This window comes from Urocampus carinirostris, chromosome 11, assembly GCF_059441175.1.
Source record: "Urocampus carinirostris isolate Australia breed hairy pipefish chromosome 11, RoL_Ucar_1.0, whole genome shotgun sequence".
Lineage (NCBI taxonomy): Eukaryota > Metazoa > Chordata > Actinopteri > Syngnathiformes > Syngnathidae > Urocampus > Urocampus carinirostris.
The window spans coordinates 35,717,326-35,736,031 of record NC_142359.1 but is presented as its reverse complement, the minus strand read 5'-3'; the positions used below and the strand labels follow the sequence as shown (position 1 = coordinate 35,736,031).

At 40.9% G+C, this 18,706-nt stretch overlaps 1 protein-coding gene across 1 annotated transcript; it reads left to right on the top strand.

Annotated features, from left to right (window-relative positions):
* Window positions 1-1,593: 1,593 nt before the first annotated feature.
* usp12b (ubiquitin specific peptidase 12b) lies at window positions 1,594-18,706 on the top strand. Its single transcript, XM_088347444.1, has 11 exons — window positions 1,594-1,851; window positions 1,946-2,020; window positions 4,674-4,754; window positions 4,835-4,918; window positions 7,214-7,343; window positions 8,960-9,240; window positions 11,365-11,441; window positions 12,686-12,769; window positions 12,841-13,038; window positions 14,883-14,961; window positions 15,030-18,706. The coding sequence occupies exons 1-11, from the start codon at window positions 1,756-1,758 to the stop codon at window positions 15,129-15,131; spliced, it is 1,287 nt and encodes a 428-aa protein (XP_088203570.1). The 5' UTR covers window positions 1,594-1,755; the 3' UTR covers window positions 15,132-18,706.

The following is an 18,706-nucleotide window of genomic DNA, read 5'->3' as shown; positions in this document are numbered from 1 at the left end:
GTTCATTTTTATTTTAAAAAATTATAGGTCGAGATATTTGTATTTATTTTACACTGTGGAATCCGCTCTTAGGTCGGCGCCATGTTTCTCCGGCATCCTGCCACCACGCTGTTCCGTGTATCACTGGCCCTTGAAGTACCAGACAACACAGTGCCATCTAGTGGTCAACTATTATACATTGGGGCTTTAAAATTACAATAATAAAAACGTAGCGCCTTGTGATACATTGCAGTCCTTAACCACAACAAACCACAATAATAGCAATTTTAAAAAAACACCAGCAGGAAATGAAATCTCCATTTCATCTAGACTATTATATAAATCCCAATTATAGACTCACAAAAGAAGAGTATTTTTTCATGCTCCTTTAATCATTCATCCAAGCTCATTGTCTTACTGTCTCTGGGAATGGACGTTACCCTCGATTTCCCCGGTCAACTCCTGACACAGGCACATTAGTTGGGCCAATTGGTTCCTACCAATACAGAGTGCCATTGCTACTTTGCGCTTCGGTTATCGCTGGTTTATTACTTTGCAGATTTTGAATTAAATTAACTGTGCCTTTATTGTTATTTATATGATTGTATCGTGCATTGTGTTCTGTTTGACCGCAGACAGAGCAGGGACACATCAGGGAGGGCGCTCTGTGTTTGGTGGGTGAGACTGCGATAGGCTTGTGTGACTGTTTGTGCGACTGTGATAGGCTGGTTTATGCTATCAGTCATCAGCGGGTGGGCGCTGGCTCCATCAACAAACCAGGAGGCATAGCGACCGATAGCTTTTAGCGTCTCATTACATTGAAAACACATTCATCAATTAAATCAGACTCTGAAGAAAGTCAGAAGAGCGCAAGGAAATGGTGATCACCAACGGGTGTTCCGCGGATTATTATCGGGTTCCAGAAGCAACACTGGTGGTGTCAGTGAAAATGGTGCTGCTGGTCCGGCCTACTACTAAGGGCTAGGCTAATAAATCTCTTAAACCACTGCTGCGGACCCTGTACCTTTCCAATGCCAGGTCCATTAGTCAATATCTGGAGCTACAGTTCATGGGAAAACATTCAGGACGGTTTTATTTTAATCATCGAGGAGATTTGGCCCAAATCGAAGACTAGCAAGCCGCTCTGTAAATTGCTTTCTTAAGCTGATGGGAGAAACCCATCGATTTTATTTTACTTTTGGTTAGTGACAATAAAATCATTCAACTGCAATTATTTGTGGTGGATTACAAGGGGCGCTGATTAATTTAACATGTTGGTTTCAGATCAGGGGGTGTTTAATAATAGTCCGTGGTTTGCAATTATACGTGGTCTGCACAGCCTGTTGAGACTCTTTGTAAAAAAGGGCTATACAAATAAACATGACTTGACTTGATTTGTTATTGTTTGTCAACATGTAAATATTATTATGTTACATTCATGTACGCTCATTCAGTAATGATGTAATCTCGATGTAAGTTTACCTATTTTTATGAACGTGCAACGCTTCTACGAGGACTTTCACCTTCCGCGGGTGGTTCTGGTACCCCCTTAACCGCAAAAACCAAGGGATCTCTGTTATCCCACATATCCACCTTTAAGTGACTTACCCACATTTTCTTTTAACTGCATCAAAAATACAATTGACAACTGCTTTTTATAAAATACAGATATTTAGTCCTTTGTCACTGCTCTTCTAATCCTGCACTCAAAATCTATTTAAAATAAATTTTGATTGGATTCAAACAACGTTTTAGAATCAGCTCTACGTCCTATGAATGGATGAAATCCCAAATGAGCATATCCAATATGGCGGCAATATAGACGCACAACAAGTGGCTCGAGATCTCACCTCTGCGCACGTCGTCTACGTGGTAAAGTATGCTTTGAAGGCTCGGAAGCCACTTCGCTCTCTAGCCTGTCCCGGAACTCACAGCAGCCGCATCGGCTGCACAATTTCACCGTCAGGGTTTGGTCCAACATGGCGGCGCACAGATGGAAATACTGATGACAGTCCGAAAAATCGCTTCGATTTGTACCATGGTGAGCATTTGACATTGTGGGCCCCCTTCTTAGCTAGCCACTACGCTAGCGTTCCTTGCTAGGTATTTACTCCACGGCAATTAAACACTCTTAAGTCACTACTTTCGCTATGTACGGTATTTAAAAAGAGGCGACGTCAGTTAGTAGTAGCGTGGCAGCACTGAGATCCAAAGGCTGAGGTTGAATTAACTTGTTTTCCTTTCTTGGTGTTTTGTGTTTTGGTCTGATTTTCACCTCCTGTCATGTGATGAAAGCTGCAAATGTTTCCGCTCGTTCCACAAATTCACTTTTGAGAGTTTCTATTCAACATGTGCTTCTAAAGGGAGGTCAAAGTTGAAAGGGGCTAGGAAAACAATGTTTGTTGGTGGCTTTTTATTTGGGCACGGCACAAAAATGACACCAACTGATAAAAGGAAACAACAAAATCTTTGCACACAAACCGCTGTATACGACATTCATTTACAATGCCGAAGTGACTACTCGGGAAGAATGGGAGATTTCCCGAAGGTCCGGCTTATTTCAAGGTGGAGTTCAGGCTGGCTGGATGAGAAAAAAAATCATTTGAACACGTATCTGCCACTTGCACTAACTAAACTTACTCGTGCATTCATCCTCTAATCAGCTATTTGGCCACATTCAGCGCAACAGATCAGGTGAGTTTTACTATCTCGGAAATTCCTCCCTCCCAAATTTGAAGTTGGTCACCTCCCTTTTCCGTAGAAATAAAAGGAACACATAACAGCGCAAATGATATGAGTCAGGTATGATGGATGGCAGAAAGGTGTTAGTTGAAGCCGAAAAAGCCAGGAAAATAAAAGCAACGACTCCTAGTATTAATTTCACTCGTATTGCACTTTTTGCCTGTCATCTTTGTGTTCCTAGTGGTGTGTTGTGCTACATGTTTGCAGAATTTAGCTGTTAAATGGCTTCATCAGGTAGCTACTCATGCAGCTCTTTTGGCTCGTCTCACTAAAAAGAGATGACTCTTTCAGCTCCAGAAAGCCTCTTCAGGTGTTTTTTGTTGCCATCTATCCACATGTTGATAATTATTATGTAACATTATGCACAAATTTACTCTTTTTAAATATGTGAAGACTCGGCCAAGAAGCTCACTGTTTTCATGCTGATATACACTGAAAGGGAAATTCCCATGTCTATAGACAAAGGAATTTTCATCCACAAAGTTGCATAGACCAGTGCTTCGCTTAGGAAATTTTGATGTCTTAAGCAGTCTACTTAAAATGTGTGTAGTGAAGCTACTTCATAAGAGTTCAGTGTAAAGCCCAACAATCTGTTGTTATAGGCAAATGCAATTTGGATACGTTTTCATCTATGTTAGAATCTTTTTCAAATTTTCCTTTCAATTAAAATGGTCTACTGTTTTTTGTAAACTTATCAACATATACCTGAATTTATTTACCATAAAAATGCATTAAAAGAGTTTGCTGCTGTTCCATTCATTCAAATTCCTCCTCTATTGCCAAGTGGGTATAAAACTCCCGGGCTGAAAAAGCAGCCCTGTTCATATAACACATAATCAAGTCAAGTCATGTTTATTTCTATAGCCCTTAATCACAAGAAGTCTCAAAGGGCTGTATGTGCCAAAATGGGGTGGGCTGAAGCAGAGGCTTTAAATTGTTCACCCCTGTCCCATTTTTTAAATTCCAAATCAGAAATGAGAACAAACAGAAATCTGTGGCCACAGAGAGAAAAAGACCTTTCATGCCTGTAATTATACTACTAGCGAATTCTATAACATAATACAGGCCAAAGTCCGGCCTGGGGGTCAGTTTCAGCCCATGATTAAATTTTGACTGGCCTGCAGCCCCTGTCATAAAATTAGTTGTATGTGGCCCGCCAGTAATGTTGACCGCAGTATAAAATAGATTTGTACTAGAAAAAGGAATTCTCACCAGATGATGGTAGTATCCCTTTGGCCACCTTGCCCATGGATTTTTGTGAGGACTTTATTCCACCCCATTTCTGACAAAGTGACTGTAAATTAAAAAAATGAAAGTTGACCGTGACAGGACAAGTGGAAATTGGTGTATGTTTTTACCTGAATTCGAAACAACTGTGCCTGCCTAATTTGCCAAGAGACTGTGGCTGTTTCAAAATAATATAAAATCAAGTGGCACTGTCAGATGAAACATGCTGACTACAAAAGCTAACTGGAAACAACGCTGTGAAAAGTGGAAGCAACTGGATGCTGCTTTAACGGCACAGGAGCACTTTTTCACTATACCCTGTGAGTTAAATAAATATACTACAAAGGCGAGCTATTCAGTCGCAATGCTGATCGTCAAGTCCTGAGGGGCAATTTATTAAAGAATGCCAGGCCCTCACACCTATTCAGCTTAGCAAATCTGGCTCGCTTTCTGAAATGTTTGGACACCTCTGACATAATACTTTAAGAGACTCTTGATATATTAATGCTTCTTGGCATAGTTACTGAATTTTAAATACTACCATTTCTTGACTTAAAGTGTTATGATAAATTTCTCCTGTAATTCCTGTAAATGTGTACCAGAGCCTATTATTATGGTGTCGTCAGCCAAATGGAATATGCATCAATTCCAATCATACATTACACAAGTCCTATTGATCAGCTTTTCAGTTTTATAACTAATTGTTCCTTTTTTCCCCTCTAAAGGGCGCCAATGCCTCTGCGTTGGAGAAGGAGATCGGACCGGAACAGTTTCCTGTTAACGAGCACTACTTTGGCTTAGTCAATGTCAGTATATTGTTGTTTTTCTTTCAATCTCCACTTTGAATCACTTATTCTGACAAGAGTTTGGTCTGCTTATTCCCCAGTTTGGCAACACCTGCTACTGTAACTCAGTGCTGCAGGCTCTCTATTTCTGTCGTCCGTTCAGGGAGAAGGTTTTAGCCTATAAGGTAAATTGAACACACCACAGCTAGTGGAGTTCCTTGGACGACCAAATTTGCCATATGTAGAAATGAATGTGTAAATCCAGAGATCCCTTGGGTTTCGCAGTTAATGCGTACCAGAACCACCTGCGAAAAGTGAAAATCTGCAAAGTAGCGTCGTACCTTCATAAAAGCCCCAAAAGGGCAGATTTGCAGGTTGGCTATTTCTTTCCCTTCTGACGCCGCCTTAGTCTATTCCTAGATGCGATAACAATTCACAGAGCACTGGCTTTTCTTACTTTCCTTGAAGTCCTATTTAATTGAGGATTTTATTTTCAATGTAACGAGTCGCTAAAAGTTAGCAAAGTTGACCGCGCATGCCGAAACCGGCTGTTTGACTGAAAAGATAACACCATCCTAACACAGTCATGCACATAGACAGTCACACCCACCCAACACCGAGCGCCCTCCCTAATCTGTTCCGCGCTGTCTTTTAGAAACACAATGACCGAACGTTGCTATCAATGACAATAAAGACAATTCAATTAAATGTAAAATCCGTGTACCAGCGATAACCTAAGCGGGAAAGTAGAGTGGGGTCTCTGTACCTACAAATCTTTAGAGGGCCATGAATTTCACACCCAGCTTTTTAGTAATGAAATGAAATGATCTGCATTTTATATAGCGCTTTTCAAGTCAATGACTTCTCAAAGCGCTTTACAATGTGCTCCAGATTTCCCAATAGCGGCCTTGCAGCCATGTAAGGCGCTAACCTGCTTATTGGGGGTATTAGGGGTTCAGTGTCTTACCCAAGGACACTTCGACATGTAACACAGAAGAGCCGGGATTCGAACTGGGATCCCTTGATCCCAAGACGAGCGCTCTACCTCCTGAGCTAATGCTACTTTTGAATCAGTCCACCCCTCAATAACCCTTTTATGGCTATAAAACATTTACTGCAGCTACAGCTGCAACACATAAAATTAAGCATCAGTAATAACCTCATAAAATTGCACTATTATTTTGTATTATAGCCACATTTTACTCACTAAAATCCTTCTTATTTGTGCACAAAATCCATCCTTCTTTCTAAACTATTTTGTACAGCTTTTTCCGTGTGTTTCAGTTCCATCAAGTATTTCTTTTCTATCACCATTAAAGCTAATGTCGATAATTGAGGCTTTCCTAACATATTTCTGGCATACGTTTTTATTTGATTTAGGGCTGAAAATGTCCGTTCGACAGAAGCAGTGGAACAGGGATATCTTTTTTTGCCTTTTCGTTGTGATGCATACGTTATCACCCTCTAGCCAATCATAGTTTTTGAAACCGTTGAGGTTTCCTTACGCCTGCTAGAATTGAATTGATGTCAACGTTGTGAACTTCTTATGCAACAAGATTAGACATGATGCTCCAGGGTAAATATCAAATAAAGACTTAAAATTGTACCCTTTTTTTTCTCTTTTATCAGAATAAAAGGCAGATTTTTTTTATTTTTTTTTAACGTCTTGCTTAGAGACTGGTCTAAGTTATAATGACAGTGCAATGTTTGTGAATGAAAAATAATACTGCATTGTATAGTATTGCAAAGAAAATAAGTGCAATAACATTTAGCGGCAACAAAAAAAAGTCGCAAGGTATACATATATTTTCTCCGTTTTGTGCAAATCCATTTAGCAGCAAAAAAATAAGTCAGAATACATGTTTTCAAGGTTTTGTGCGCTAGTTAAAGGTGGTGGGTGGTGATGGCCTTGGGGAAGAACCTGTCTCTGCGACTGTTTCCCCTTGTTTTGAGAGCATCCCATCGTTTTCTGGGTTGTGCTGATTACTCCCAGCATCCCACTTAATGATACTGTATGCCAAAATGCTCTCAACTGTGGCTTTGCAGAAGGACACAAGCAGCTTCTTTTCCAGGTTGTTCTTCCTGAGATCTCTCAGGAAGGGGAGTTGCCGCTTGGCTTTCCCCACCATACTTAAAATCTGATTTGCTAAACCAACAACATTTATGTTAACCTCAAGGCCCTCATAAAAATAACACTTTCACTTTGCACTTCGGTTAAATACAAAATACACGACAAAAAAAACCTAAATACAATTTAAAAATTTAAATGACAAAAAAAAGGCCTCGTTAAATGAATACATTGCATGTATGTCATATTTGGGTATTACATGATTTATTTGTTTTCATTCGTTTGTATGGCATATATTATTATACATTTTTTTTCAGATTTCTATTCAGACTATTATTTCTATATATGGCAGGATCGGTCCCCATAGAGTTCTGCCTGGGTCAATTCTCTGCCTTTTTATTTCTTCTGGCAGGTGCAACCCCGACGCAAGGAGTCTCTCCTTACCTGCCTGGCTGACTTGTTCAACAGCATCGCCACACAGAAGAAGAAAGTGGGAGTTATCCCACCCAAGAAGTTCATCTCGCGGCTGAGAAAGGAAAATGGTCAACATTTTTAACAAAATTATATTAAGGTTAAGGATCGACCGATATGGGCTTTTCTGCGCTGATACCGATTATTAGTATTAAGATGAGGCCGATAACTGATATTTGGAGCTAAAAGTCATTTGCTGTAAAAGCTAAAAGAATTTTTTACTATTGCAAAAAGAAACAAAGAATCCTTGTTATGATTTAAATAAAACTTGAATATCTCTCTGAAACCTTTACAGTAAATAAATTAGAATTTCAACACAACTAAAATGACCAATCCTTCACCTAAATCAAAAAACTTATAGTGCAGGAAATAAAATTGGGTTTTGCAGCAACTCGTCTAAAGCAAACCTAAAAACTTAAATAGCTCTCTGATTTTTGTCTTTTTCAACAAATAAATGAAAATATCAATACAACCAACATGAGTTGAATTAAACCGAGAGCATCCCTAAAACCCCTCATAAAATCGTATTGCAAAAGCAATGAAATTTCCACGTAACTTGCGAATTGAAAAGTTTGTTCATTCCTGTTTTAGAGCCAGATTGACAGACTATTGTTATGGTAAGAGCTAATCACTCAGCCTTCCACTTTAGCATGCTTTTTATGCTCTCTCTAAATCACAAAACACACGCTTGATTGATGAACTAATGTCATGATAAGAACTAATATCTACCTTACCATGCTTACCTAAAAAAAGTTAACTATTTACGCTATCTTTCACACACACACACACACACACACACGTTTTTCTACAGCTGACCTTTATAAATCTCAATGTTATCAGCAATCTTGACTCACAGGCATTTCAGGACTTGCGAGTTAGCTGAACTGCCGCTGTATACTTGGCTCTAATGTAATTCCCTTGCTCATTGTAAAGTTAGTAATGGTTGGTTGGTTTATTGGTTCCCTTATCCACTGAGTCGTAGGGGGCACCATTCCCTGTGGTGCTTCTTCGGCAAGTACAGCCTGGTGGCGCCCATCCCTCTTGGGGCTAAAATAAGTTATCACTTGGTCTTGAACTGGGGACCTCTCCCATACCAGCTCAGTAGCCTAGATGGTAGTGTGCCGGCTTTGAGACTGGGAGGTCGCTGGTTCGCGCCTCGACCGGTATAATGGCGGCGCCCTCTGGCTGCGGCTGCACCGACTCGCTACAACGGGTCAGGTGTATCGACATTTCGTTCTGTGTACATTGTTACAAAGAATGACAATACAAAGGAAATTATTATTATTATTATAAAATTTGTGAAATATAGAGCACTGACATGTTTATTACATTTTCGGGGCAGTTTTCTCTTTTTACCTTATACATGACTGTACTCTCGCTCTGTTCTGAAGTCTGTGACTGCGGAGTCTGGAGAGCTTCTCCATCAGTGGCTCCTCTCCTGTCCTTTATCCAATCACAACCCACGGGGTGGGTAGCGACCAAGACAGAAAGCAGGAGAGAGGGCGAGAGAGGCTTGGCTGCATCTGAGCCTGTCAAATAAATAAAAATACCAATATCCGGCAAATTCCCAAATATCGGTGCAGATAATCCGACCGCCCGATAATCAGTCGACCTCTAATTAAGATAGCAAAATCCAGCTAAAAGTGGAGTAAGGAATAACATTGTCCACGTCCGTCTTCACCCGCAGAACTTTTTGACAACTACATGCAGCAAGATGCCCATGAGTTCCTCAACTACCTCCTCAATACCATCGCTGATCTGCTCCAGGAGGAGAAGAGCCAGGAGCGACAGCAAAACGGAAAGCTTCTGCAGAATGGCGGAGGAGGGAACGGCGAGGTAGTAATCGGAGGAGGGGGCAGCAGTGGCGAGGGGGAAGACGAAAGCGGGAAGGAGACACAGCAGACGTGGGTCCACGAGATCTTCCAAGGGACGCTCACAAACGAGACACGCTGCCTCAACTGTGAAGCTGTGAGTTGCATTAAGGCAAAAAACGCTATACATCTTTCCATAAATACCCCTTCAATTCTATTTCAAATTTGAGACGCTAGGGCTGCAATTAACGACCATGTTAATTTGACTAGTCAGACTATTCAAACGAAGCTTGAGCGATATGACACAAATTGTTTTCACGATAAAACCTTTTTTATTGGTCTCTCTTTAATTATTACGTCTTTTTTTTTCCTTTTGTATTTCATGTCTTAATTTCTGCTCCTAAGTGAAAATCTGATGCTGCTCTAACCAATGTTTAATTTCAGATCAAAGATGCACGTTGACAAAGTATTACACAGCATTTCACATCTAGCTATCTCCATCCATCCAATATCCCCTTAGTGGGCCTTGGCTAGAGTAATGAACACTCATAATCACCAAAACATTCATTTCATTTCGCTTTTCCAGACATGACACTGAACATAAAGCCCATAGCACAACAACAGGTTAGTTGCTGTGCCATGCAACCTTTAATCAGCAGAGAGGCCCGTCAGCATCATATACGTCAATATCAGTCATTCTTAAGTATCCCTGCTACTCACATCTATCATGAGTACACACCCATGCATCCGTTAAATTAACCGACCCAACATCCAGGGCATGTTTGACCCCATCCATCCAACCATATTTTGGCCCGAAGAAACATGAGGTGCTTTGCTAGCTGGCTCAGTCGTGAAAAGTTTTTTTCATAGGACCAGGTCCTTGTTGAACGTACGTGAGCACTCGTTTGGGGCTGAACTGTATTTCCTTCATTGCATTCTAGCAGGCGATACTGTTTTAAATGGTGGATTAAGTTTGTCATGTTGCCTGTCATTGTCGGCAAAGTTTGCACTGCCCGTCATCACTCTGTTTCTTTTATCAGACTCCTAAGTAGCCAAAATACCTCCAAACAACTGAAGATGGGGGGCCTCTCCTGTCTACGACTCTTTCAGTATAGTTTGAGTGGATATGCTGGTTATCCTTCGTCTCTAACGCTCTACTGTGTGAGACACTATCTCTGCAAAATGACTAGCTCGTCCTCGTAACCTTATTCATCTCAATATTGGTCTGGAAATTGTCTTTTCATTGCATTAGCATCCCCACTTTTGTTGTTGTTCAGGTGGTGTAATTACAGTTCTGTCAAATGTTTTTTTATAATTTATCGTGGCAAACATATCAAGACCTTATTTGAAACAATTGGATGAATTATTCTATTAGTAAATTCTTTCCTAAATTTAGCATGATTTTTATTATATGACGAATGATAATATACACGACAAAAATGTTTACAATAAGAAATCTTTTATTGAACATACTGCAGATTTCTACGAAAATGTAATAAAAATGCCCCATGTTAAAACAATTTAGACACAGTAGAGACATAAACCCATAAATAAACTTTTGTCCATTTAGGAATAAGCAACTAAATTAAAAATCAGGCAACCCTTTTGTAATCCTTGTCAACTAAGAACAAGCTCTTTAGCAGCAGTAGTACAGTAAATAAAACAAATATGTGCTTTTTGTGAAGTATATTCAGTGGTCAACAATAAAGTCTGTAACATACGTACATAACATTTCCTAACAGTTTGAGATCAAACAGTTTTTAACAACTGAGGTTTGTCAATTTTTAACGTTGTAACAACTGATATTTGTTCTTTGAAGGGCATGCATTTTTTTTCATATAATTTAGTCGGGCACAGTCTGGCATAACACTCAATCTCTCTTTTATAACAAGTTATACGTGTATAAAATGTACTATGCATTTCATCAAAACCGTATTGGCTTAAATGTTGCTTGAATCTAACCGAGGCGGTTCAGACTCTGTTTTGTTCAATTGTCTTTAAATGTTGGCGCATCACTGAGGTACTGCCATGATAACCAAGATCTGCTTTGCAGACTTTGCAAGTAGTATTTTTATCTGCTTTATTCAGGCTAAAATGCTCCCAAACTTAAGAAGTTTTGGTATGCATTTTTGATTTTTACGCAGTTATTTCTGTATGTCACCACCGCTCTAGAAACTCTCAGCAGAGATTATATCCATGTAGACATGTCTCACTCTTTGAATAATGTGTCTGGCGACAAAAGTCGACAATAGAATTCAATGTCGACTATTTTCCGTTGCAGGTGAGCAGCAAGGACGAGGATTTCCTGGATTTGTCAGTAGATGTGGAGCAGAATACGTCGATTACGCATTGCCTCAGGTGATAGTGGCATTTATTTAGGAAATGGGTGTTAAGAGAGGGAATAATTGTGCATTTAAAGAAAAAGTGTACATTCAAACAAAAACATCCTGTGACACAAAAAATAAAAAAATTATATGGGTGATTCTTTTTTGCAGCGACATTGATGTTTGTAATAAATAAACGTGTGTGTGTGTGTGTGTGTGTGTGTGTGTGTGTGTGTGTACAGTAATCCCTCGGTTATCGCGGTTAATAGGGACCAAAACCACCCGCGAAAAGTGAAAATCCGCGAAGTAGCGACGCCCCTTCAAAAATGCTTAAAAAAATGTTTTTTTATTTTATTATTATTAACACCAGCTCGGTGGCCTTGGGGGTATGGCGCCCGCCCCGAGACTGGGAGGTTGTGGTTCAAGCCTCGGCCGAGTCATACCTAACTTAAACATTGGTACCCATTGCCTCCCTGCTTGGCAATCAGCATTAGGGGTTGGAATTGGAGGGTTTGGTCAACTAATGACTCCCAACACCTCAGTTGGGTTGAGCGAGGGGGCTGGGAATCCCCTCCTCTGAATCAATCTCCCAAAAAGAGTCAGAAATGACTCTAGCCACCTCCTACTAGGGGGATATGGCTGTGGTGTATATATTTATTATTATTATTATTATTTTTTTTTTTTTTAGACCCGCCAACGTGGAACCGCGAAGTAGCGAGGTCCCACTGTATATATATATATGTGTGTGTGTGTGTGTGTGTATATGTATATATATATGTATATGTATGCGTATATATTTATATATATACCCATCCATCCTTTGTTTCATGTTTTCAAATTTTGCTACAACAATAATACATCTAGCAATATGAAATACTTAGTGGTCAAGTTGAGAGATGAATACAATTAAAATTATATCTTATATATTTCTTAAACAGTTTCTCTGAATGTTTTCCACCCTGCCATTCCCTAACAAACATTTTATCAACAAGGTTTTTTTAAAATGTTTTGTTCATAAATACATGCATCTATTCGATATGAAGTTAATATTATTTTTTATAATATTAATAATGTAGAATATTATTATTATTACTCCTTAACTAGTGTGTATCCTTACATCCCCACTTATTATTGGTGCTTCTTGAGGAGATTTTGGTTGTTAAGAGGATGGTTGTTTTTGTTGTTACTTTGTTTTGTTTTTTAGCTAAGGTTTTTTTTTTTTTGAAGGTGGACTAAAAGGACAGATCATTTATATGACCTTCCTGTTTCTTCTCACAGGGGCTTCAGCAACACCGAGACCCTGTGCAGCGAGTACAAATACTACTGCGAACAGTGCCGCAGCAAACAGGAAGCCCAGAAAAGGTTAGTCCCTCCTTCTTGAGTTACCCAGTAGCGGATTTGTTCCCTTGGTTCAACAATTTTCCCCTGCTCAGGATGAGGGTGAAGAAGCTTCCCATGATCCTAGCGCTGCACCTGAAGCGCTTCAAGTACATGGACCAGCTGCACCGCTACACCAAGTTGTCCTACCGTGTGGTCTTCCCCCTGGAGCTGCGCCTCTTCAACACGTCGGGTGACGCCACCAACCCAGACCGCATGTATGACTTGGTAGCCGTGGTGGTGCACTGTGGCAGGTAAGCTGTAATCACAATGACCCCCTAGCCCTCTCATTTGCCTCCGTCAGTACCTCTCAATAGTAATCCCAGATTCTTAAACATGCAAATTGTGAGGAAATAGTACATGGTTTTGAATAAAAACTGTATGTATTTAATCTGTACCCTATCTACACCCTAGCATTGCAGTCGCCATATTATTTTATGTGTTAATTAGTCAAAGAGGTTACAAGTGTTTGAAGATAAGTTTGGTAGTCTTTTATGGTGATTGCCTAGGCGTTTCAATGCAGGTGGATGCATTAATAGTACAACGAAGGGTGAGCATCTAAAGAGGGGCTAACTCGGGCCCCGATCGTCAAAAGGCATCCACAGCCTCTTTAAAAAAACGTGTGGCTGGCAGACTGAAAACACGTGCTGAGCAGCCAGGCTAACAGGGAACCAACAACAAAAAGCGGCTACTGCACTAAAAGTGAAACCTGCCGGAAATAAACAAACTTAAATGCACGACTAAACCAGCACAACGTCACACTAGTGGATTAAAACCCCAAAACCCAAAGACAGCTGATCCAAAAGTATGTCATAAGCAGCCAGGCTAACCTGGAACCAACAACGAAAATCAGCAAGGGCTACAGTGGTTAACATCAAGCCGGCTAGGAATAAACAAGCCAAGGAACACGCCAAAACCAGCGCTAACGCCAGGCTAGCCAATCAAAAAACATATAGTGAGCAGCCAGTTTAACAGGGAACCAACAACAAAAAGAGGCAATAGATACAGTGATAAAAGTAAAATCGGCCAGGAATAAAAAAAAAAAAAAAAAAAACAAGCAACACAACCTGCGCTAACAATAGACTAGCCAATCAAAAAACCCGCGGTCAGCAGCCAAGCTAAGGGAACAAACAACCAAAAGCAGCAACAACTACTGCGATAGACATGAAACTGGATGGAAAAAAACAAACCAAGGAACACTGTAAAAACGGCTTTAACAACAGGCTAACCGATCAAAACACACGCAGTGAGCAGCCAGGCTAACGGGGTACGAGTGACAAAAAGCAGCTACGCCAATGAACGCGAAGCCTGCAATAAATCAAGGGACCTGGCAAAACCTGAGCTAACGTTCGGCTAGCTGGCCAGATAACTTCCCAAAGGTAGCTGAGGAAAGCCAACCGGGAAAAACAAAACAGGAAAACCCTCGGCAGCCCATCGCCAACAGGGAGCTTGCAGGACAATATTATACAAACTGCGACAGGCGGCGAAAAACACAATCGAAAATCCACGATTGCCTACCTCCAAGCAGAAATGGGAGTATGCACTCGCTGTTCACTACAATCGGTGTTTCGGAGCTGGCCTAATGGGATTCGACATTTTGACAGTGTTGAGTTCCTTCAATGACGTCACAGCTCCAGAGAAAGGAAGACAGACTGGTCGAATCCCCCGGCGCGTGGATAATTGTGGGCAAGAACACTACACATTTGTGCCTAATTCAGTGCTGTCCACATTTTTCAGAAAACCAAAAATGTTTGCGGGCCAACTATTCAGCATGGCATTCTTTGAACAGTCTTTAATAAATTCACCCTCTGTGAAAGGTTTGCGGTGCTCTGCAATCAGTGTACCTCGCCTTTTTAACGTTTTCATTCGACCCGCAGGGTCTCGTGAAAAAGCGCTGCTATTCTTTAAAACATTTTGCAGTTGCTTCACCTTTTCACAGCGTTGATTTCCAGTTTGCGTTTTGTAGTCAGCATGTCTCGTCTGGCAGTGTCTCTTGATGTTATATTCTTTGAAAACAACCACAGTCTTTTGTCAATTGAAAAGAAAAAAAATGGTTTGGAAATGCCCTTAACTGTGTTGTATCCCCCCATCTATGCAGCGGGCCCAACCGGGGACACTACATCACCATAGTCAAGAGCCACGGATTTTGGCTGCTCTTCGATGACGACATCGTAGAGGTTGACAATACTTTTTCATCAACGATCTTCTTTCTATTTCTCCAATAAATCTTGTGTCGATTGTACAGAAAATAGACGCGCAGGCCATTGAGGAGTTCTATGGGCTGACGTCGGACATTTCCAAAAACTCAGAGTCTGGGTACATCCTCTTCTACCAGTCTAGAGACTGATCCGGCTGGCTGAGCGGTCTTGCTGCACTCCCACCGACCCTGAAGGCAAATCTTGACCCCGGAAACCGGCCGAGAAGGAAGAAGAAGTGGCCTAGCTGTGCCTGAGCAGCAGACGTTTCGTTCAGTCACTCACTTTTGTGGACCCGGCCAACCGGGTGACTCCAAAGAGGCCCCAAGGTAACTTCTGGAGTCTTCACTGCCTTGAAAGCAAGAACGATTGTGGAATTGATCGTTTCTGCGTGACGCACACTGCAGAATGTAAACATTCGGCCATATTGGATGGGTTGACAGTGTGGTTTGATGTTGTCATGGGTGTACACTGTTTAGGTTGGATTTTCAGATGGGAGAAGAATGTATAAGACGTTGTGTTTTGTGACTTTAACATTTACAGAGATCCCTCCTTTTTTGTGGTTAATAAAGACCAGAACCACCCACGAAAAGTTAAAATCCACAAAGTAGTATCGCACCGTCATTTAAAGCACCAAAGGTAAAACTTACCTTGAGATGACATCATTACCAATTGAGAGTATGGGACTGAAACAAAATAACAATTATACACCTACAAATAATAACACAAAACGCATAATTACAGTTAAATTAACTGTTTTATTGCCATTATACAAAAGTTAGACGGAATTGGAGGATTTCTCCTTTCAGTGTAAGACGGTAATTTAGAGAGCAACTGGCTAGCTGCGCGCTAGCATTGGGTGTCCTCGAATTAAGCCAGATCTCCGCTATGATTAAAATAAAACCATCCTGAATGTTGCCGTGTCCCAGGAGTTGCTTCAGGGCATCCGTTTCATGGCTAATGGACCTGGCATGGCAAGATACAGGGCCCGCTTGGGTGGCTTCGTAGAGTTGTTAACCTAGCCGCAGTATTAGGCCAGACCAGCAGCACAGCTTTTGCCTTCTCCCCTACACCCCTTCTGGAACCCGATAATAATCCACGCAGCACCCACTGGAGATCACCATTCTGTTGCACTCTTCTGACTTTCCTCAGCGTCCATTATAATTGATGAATTTATTTTCAATGTAACAAGCGGCTAAAAGCTAGTGGTCACTGTCCTTCCCAGTTTGTTTTAGTGGCCAAATTGACTTGAGCACCTGCCCTGTGTTTGACTGTCGACATACATACACAGCCTATCAAAGTCCCACACTTACAGTCAAGCCCGCCCGATACATGCAGCATTTGCTGTGTGTTCTCTATCGACCACATGAACGATAGTTTTATCAATGATAATAAAGACAATTCAATTGAAAATCCACGAAGGAGTGAACCAGGAATAACTGAAGCGCAAAATAATGAGGGATCTCTGTATTTATAAGTGCTGTTACCTGGTAAATGGAGGCAAGAGTGAGAACCTCACTTGCAATGCGATTTTTGGTTCACAGCTGAAATAAGCTCCAAAGAAAGAGTGTCACTGAAAGCCTTATTAGGTGAGTGGAGGGTAGAAATGGGCTCCGAATTAATGCAATGCGATCCCTTGGGATAGACCGGGCACGCCTAGGCGATGATAGTGCGCCGTTCGTCAGGTAAAACAAGAACCAGAGATCGCGTTAAATGAACCCTAACCCCTACATCCGAGTTTTTCAACCAGTGTCCCAGGGCACATTAGTGTGCCGTGAGTGTACTGCAGTGAATTGCCCAATTGTATTTTTGCAAAAAAAACATGATAAGCATTGATCAGACGAGTAACTGTACACCCACCAGTCTCAGTAGGTGGTTGATTACAATTTTTTTTTCTTTAAACACATTATCACCTTGTGAGGTATTACAGTATATTTATTAACTTATTGTGTTCTTTAAAGCTGTTTACCACATTGCTCTGATCAATCAATTAAAATATTGCACCTAGTTTGGTTGATTTTAAATGATTTTCTTTAACATTTTTTGGTTCTACTGGCAGGTAATATTTGCCTTTTTCAAAGTATTTCTTTTTTGTTATATCCCTAGAAAAGAAACAAGATGAAAATAAAGTAAAACTGTTGTAAAATCTCAAATAGCAAAATTATTAACCATTGTGATCACAAAGACTTGATACTGCAGATCAGGCAGTAGGATAATTTTAGGCTTTTTTTCTTCTTTTTTTTCCCCAAAAAGGACTGTATGCCTCGAGATTCTTTACTAAAGAAAAGTGTACCTTGGCTCAAAAAGGTTGGGAAACACAAGCACGGCACGTGATCAGATTTTAACTGGCCCGCAGCCTCTGTTAAAAAATTAGTAATGTGTGGCCTGCCAGTAATGTTGACTGCAGTATGAAAAAAATTGTACACAGGAAAAAAAACAATATTTCACCAGATGACGACAGTAGCCCTTTGGCCACCTTGCCCTTGGCGTTCTGTGAGAATTTTAGCCCACCCCATTTCTGACATGACTAAAGACAAAAAAATTGTGAGGGTCGTCACTTCCGGGAAAAGTGTAAATTGGGGGTATTTTTTTCATCCAAATCCGAAACAGCGTCTGCCTAGTTTTCCAAGAGACTATGGCTATTTTCAAAGAATATAATATCAAGAGGACAGCATGGCGGCGCAGTGGTTAGCGCGTGTGCGGCACAGTTCTGAGGTCATGAGATCGAACCTCCTGTGTGGAGTTTGCTCTTCTCTCCGTGCTTGCGTGGGTTTCCTCCGGGCACTCCGGTTTCCTCCCACATTCCAAAAACATGCATGTCAGGTTAATTGGCTGGTCCAAATTGTCCCTAGGTGTGAATGAGCGAGCAAATTGTCTGTCCCTGTGTGCCCTGCGACTGACTGGCAACTAGCTCAGGGTATCCCTGCCCACTGCCTGAAGACAGCTGAGATGGGCTCCAGCACCCCCCGTGACCTTACTGAGGATAACCAGTGCAGATAATGGATGGATGGGTGGATAATATCAAGAGGCACTGCCAGACGAAAAATGTTGACTACAAAATGTCCAGTAATCACTGGACACGAACGCTGTGAAAATGTGGAGCAACTAGTAGCTGTTTTAACGGCACAGCAGCGTTTTTTCAAGGGACCCTGCTAGTCAAATGAAAATGCTACAAAGGGGAGCTATGAGGTCTGCAAAAATCTACTGGCGGATGAATTTATTAATGACTGGTCAAAGAATGCCAGTCTGAATAGTCAGCCCTCACACATTTTCAGTTTACCAAATCTGGCCCACTTTCAGGAAAGTTTGGACACCCCTGCTTTAGTGCATTTGAGTTTTGTTTGTTCATCAGTAAACAGCCAAACTAGAGCTTTAATAGCGACACTGTATTTTGAATATCAATCACAATAATGACTAGATAAACTTACACCCATCCAGTATGGCCACTTAACTCCTGTTGGCTGGATGTAATTACGTGATAGTAACTATCAAGAAAGACTTTGGGTTTGTCATGAGCGGATTTGCTCCGAAAGCCTTTAACTTTAAATGACATTATTTATTCATGTTGTCATGAACTCACTTGAATGCCACGATTTACTAATGCTTTTTGTCCATCACTACAATGTGTGATTATTTTTACTTTCATTTTAGGAAAGTGTGCATGTGTACATATATACAGATGTTGTGAGTGGAAATAAACTTTCTTGAAGTACAAAATTTAAGAATT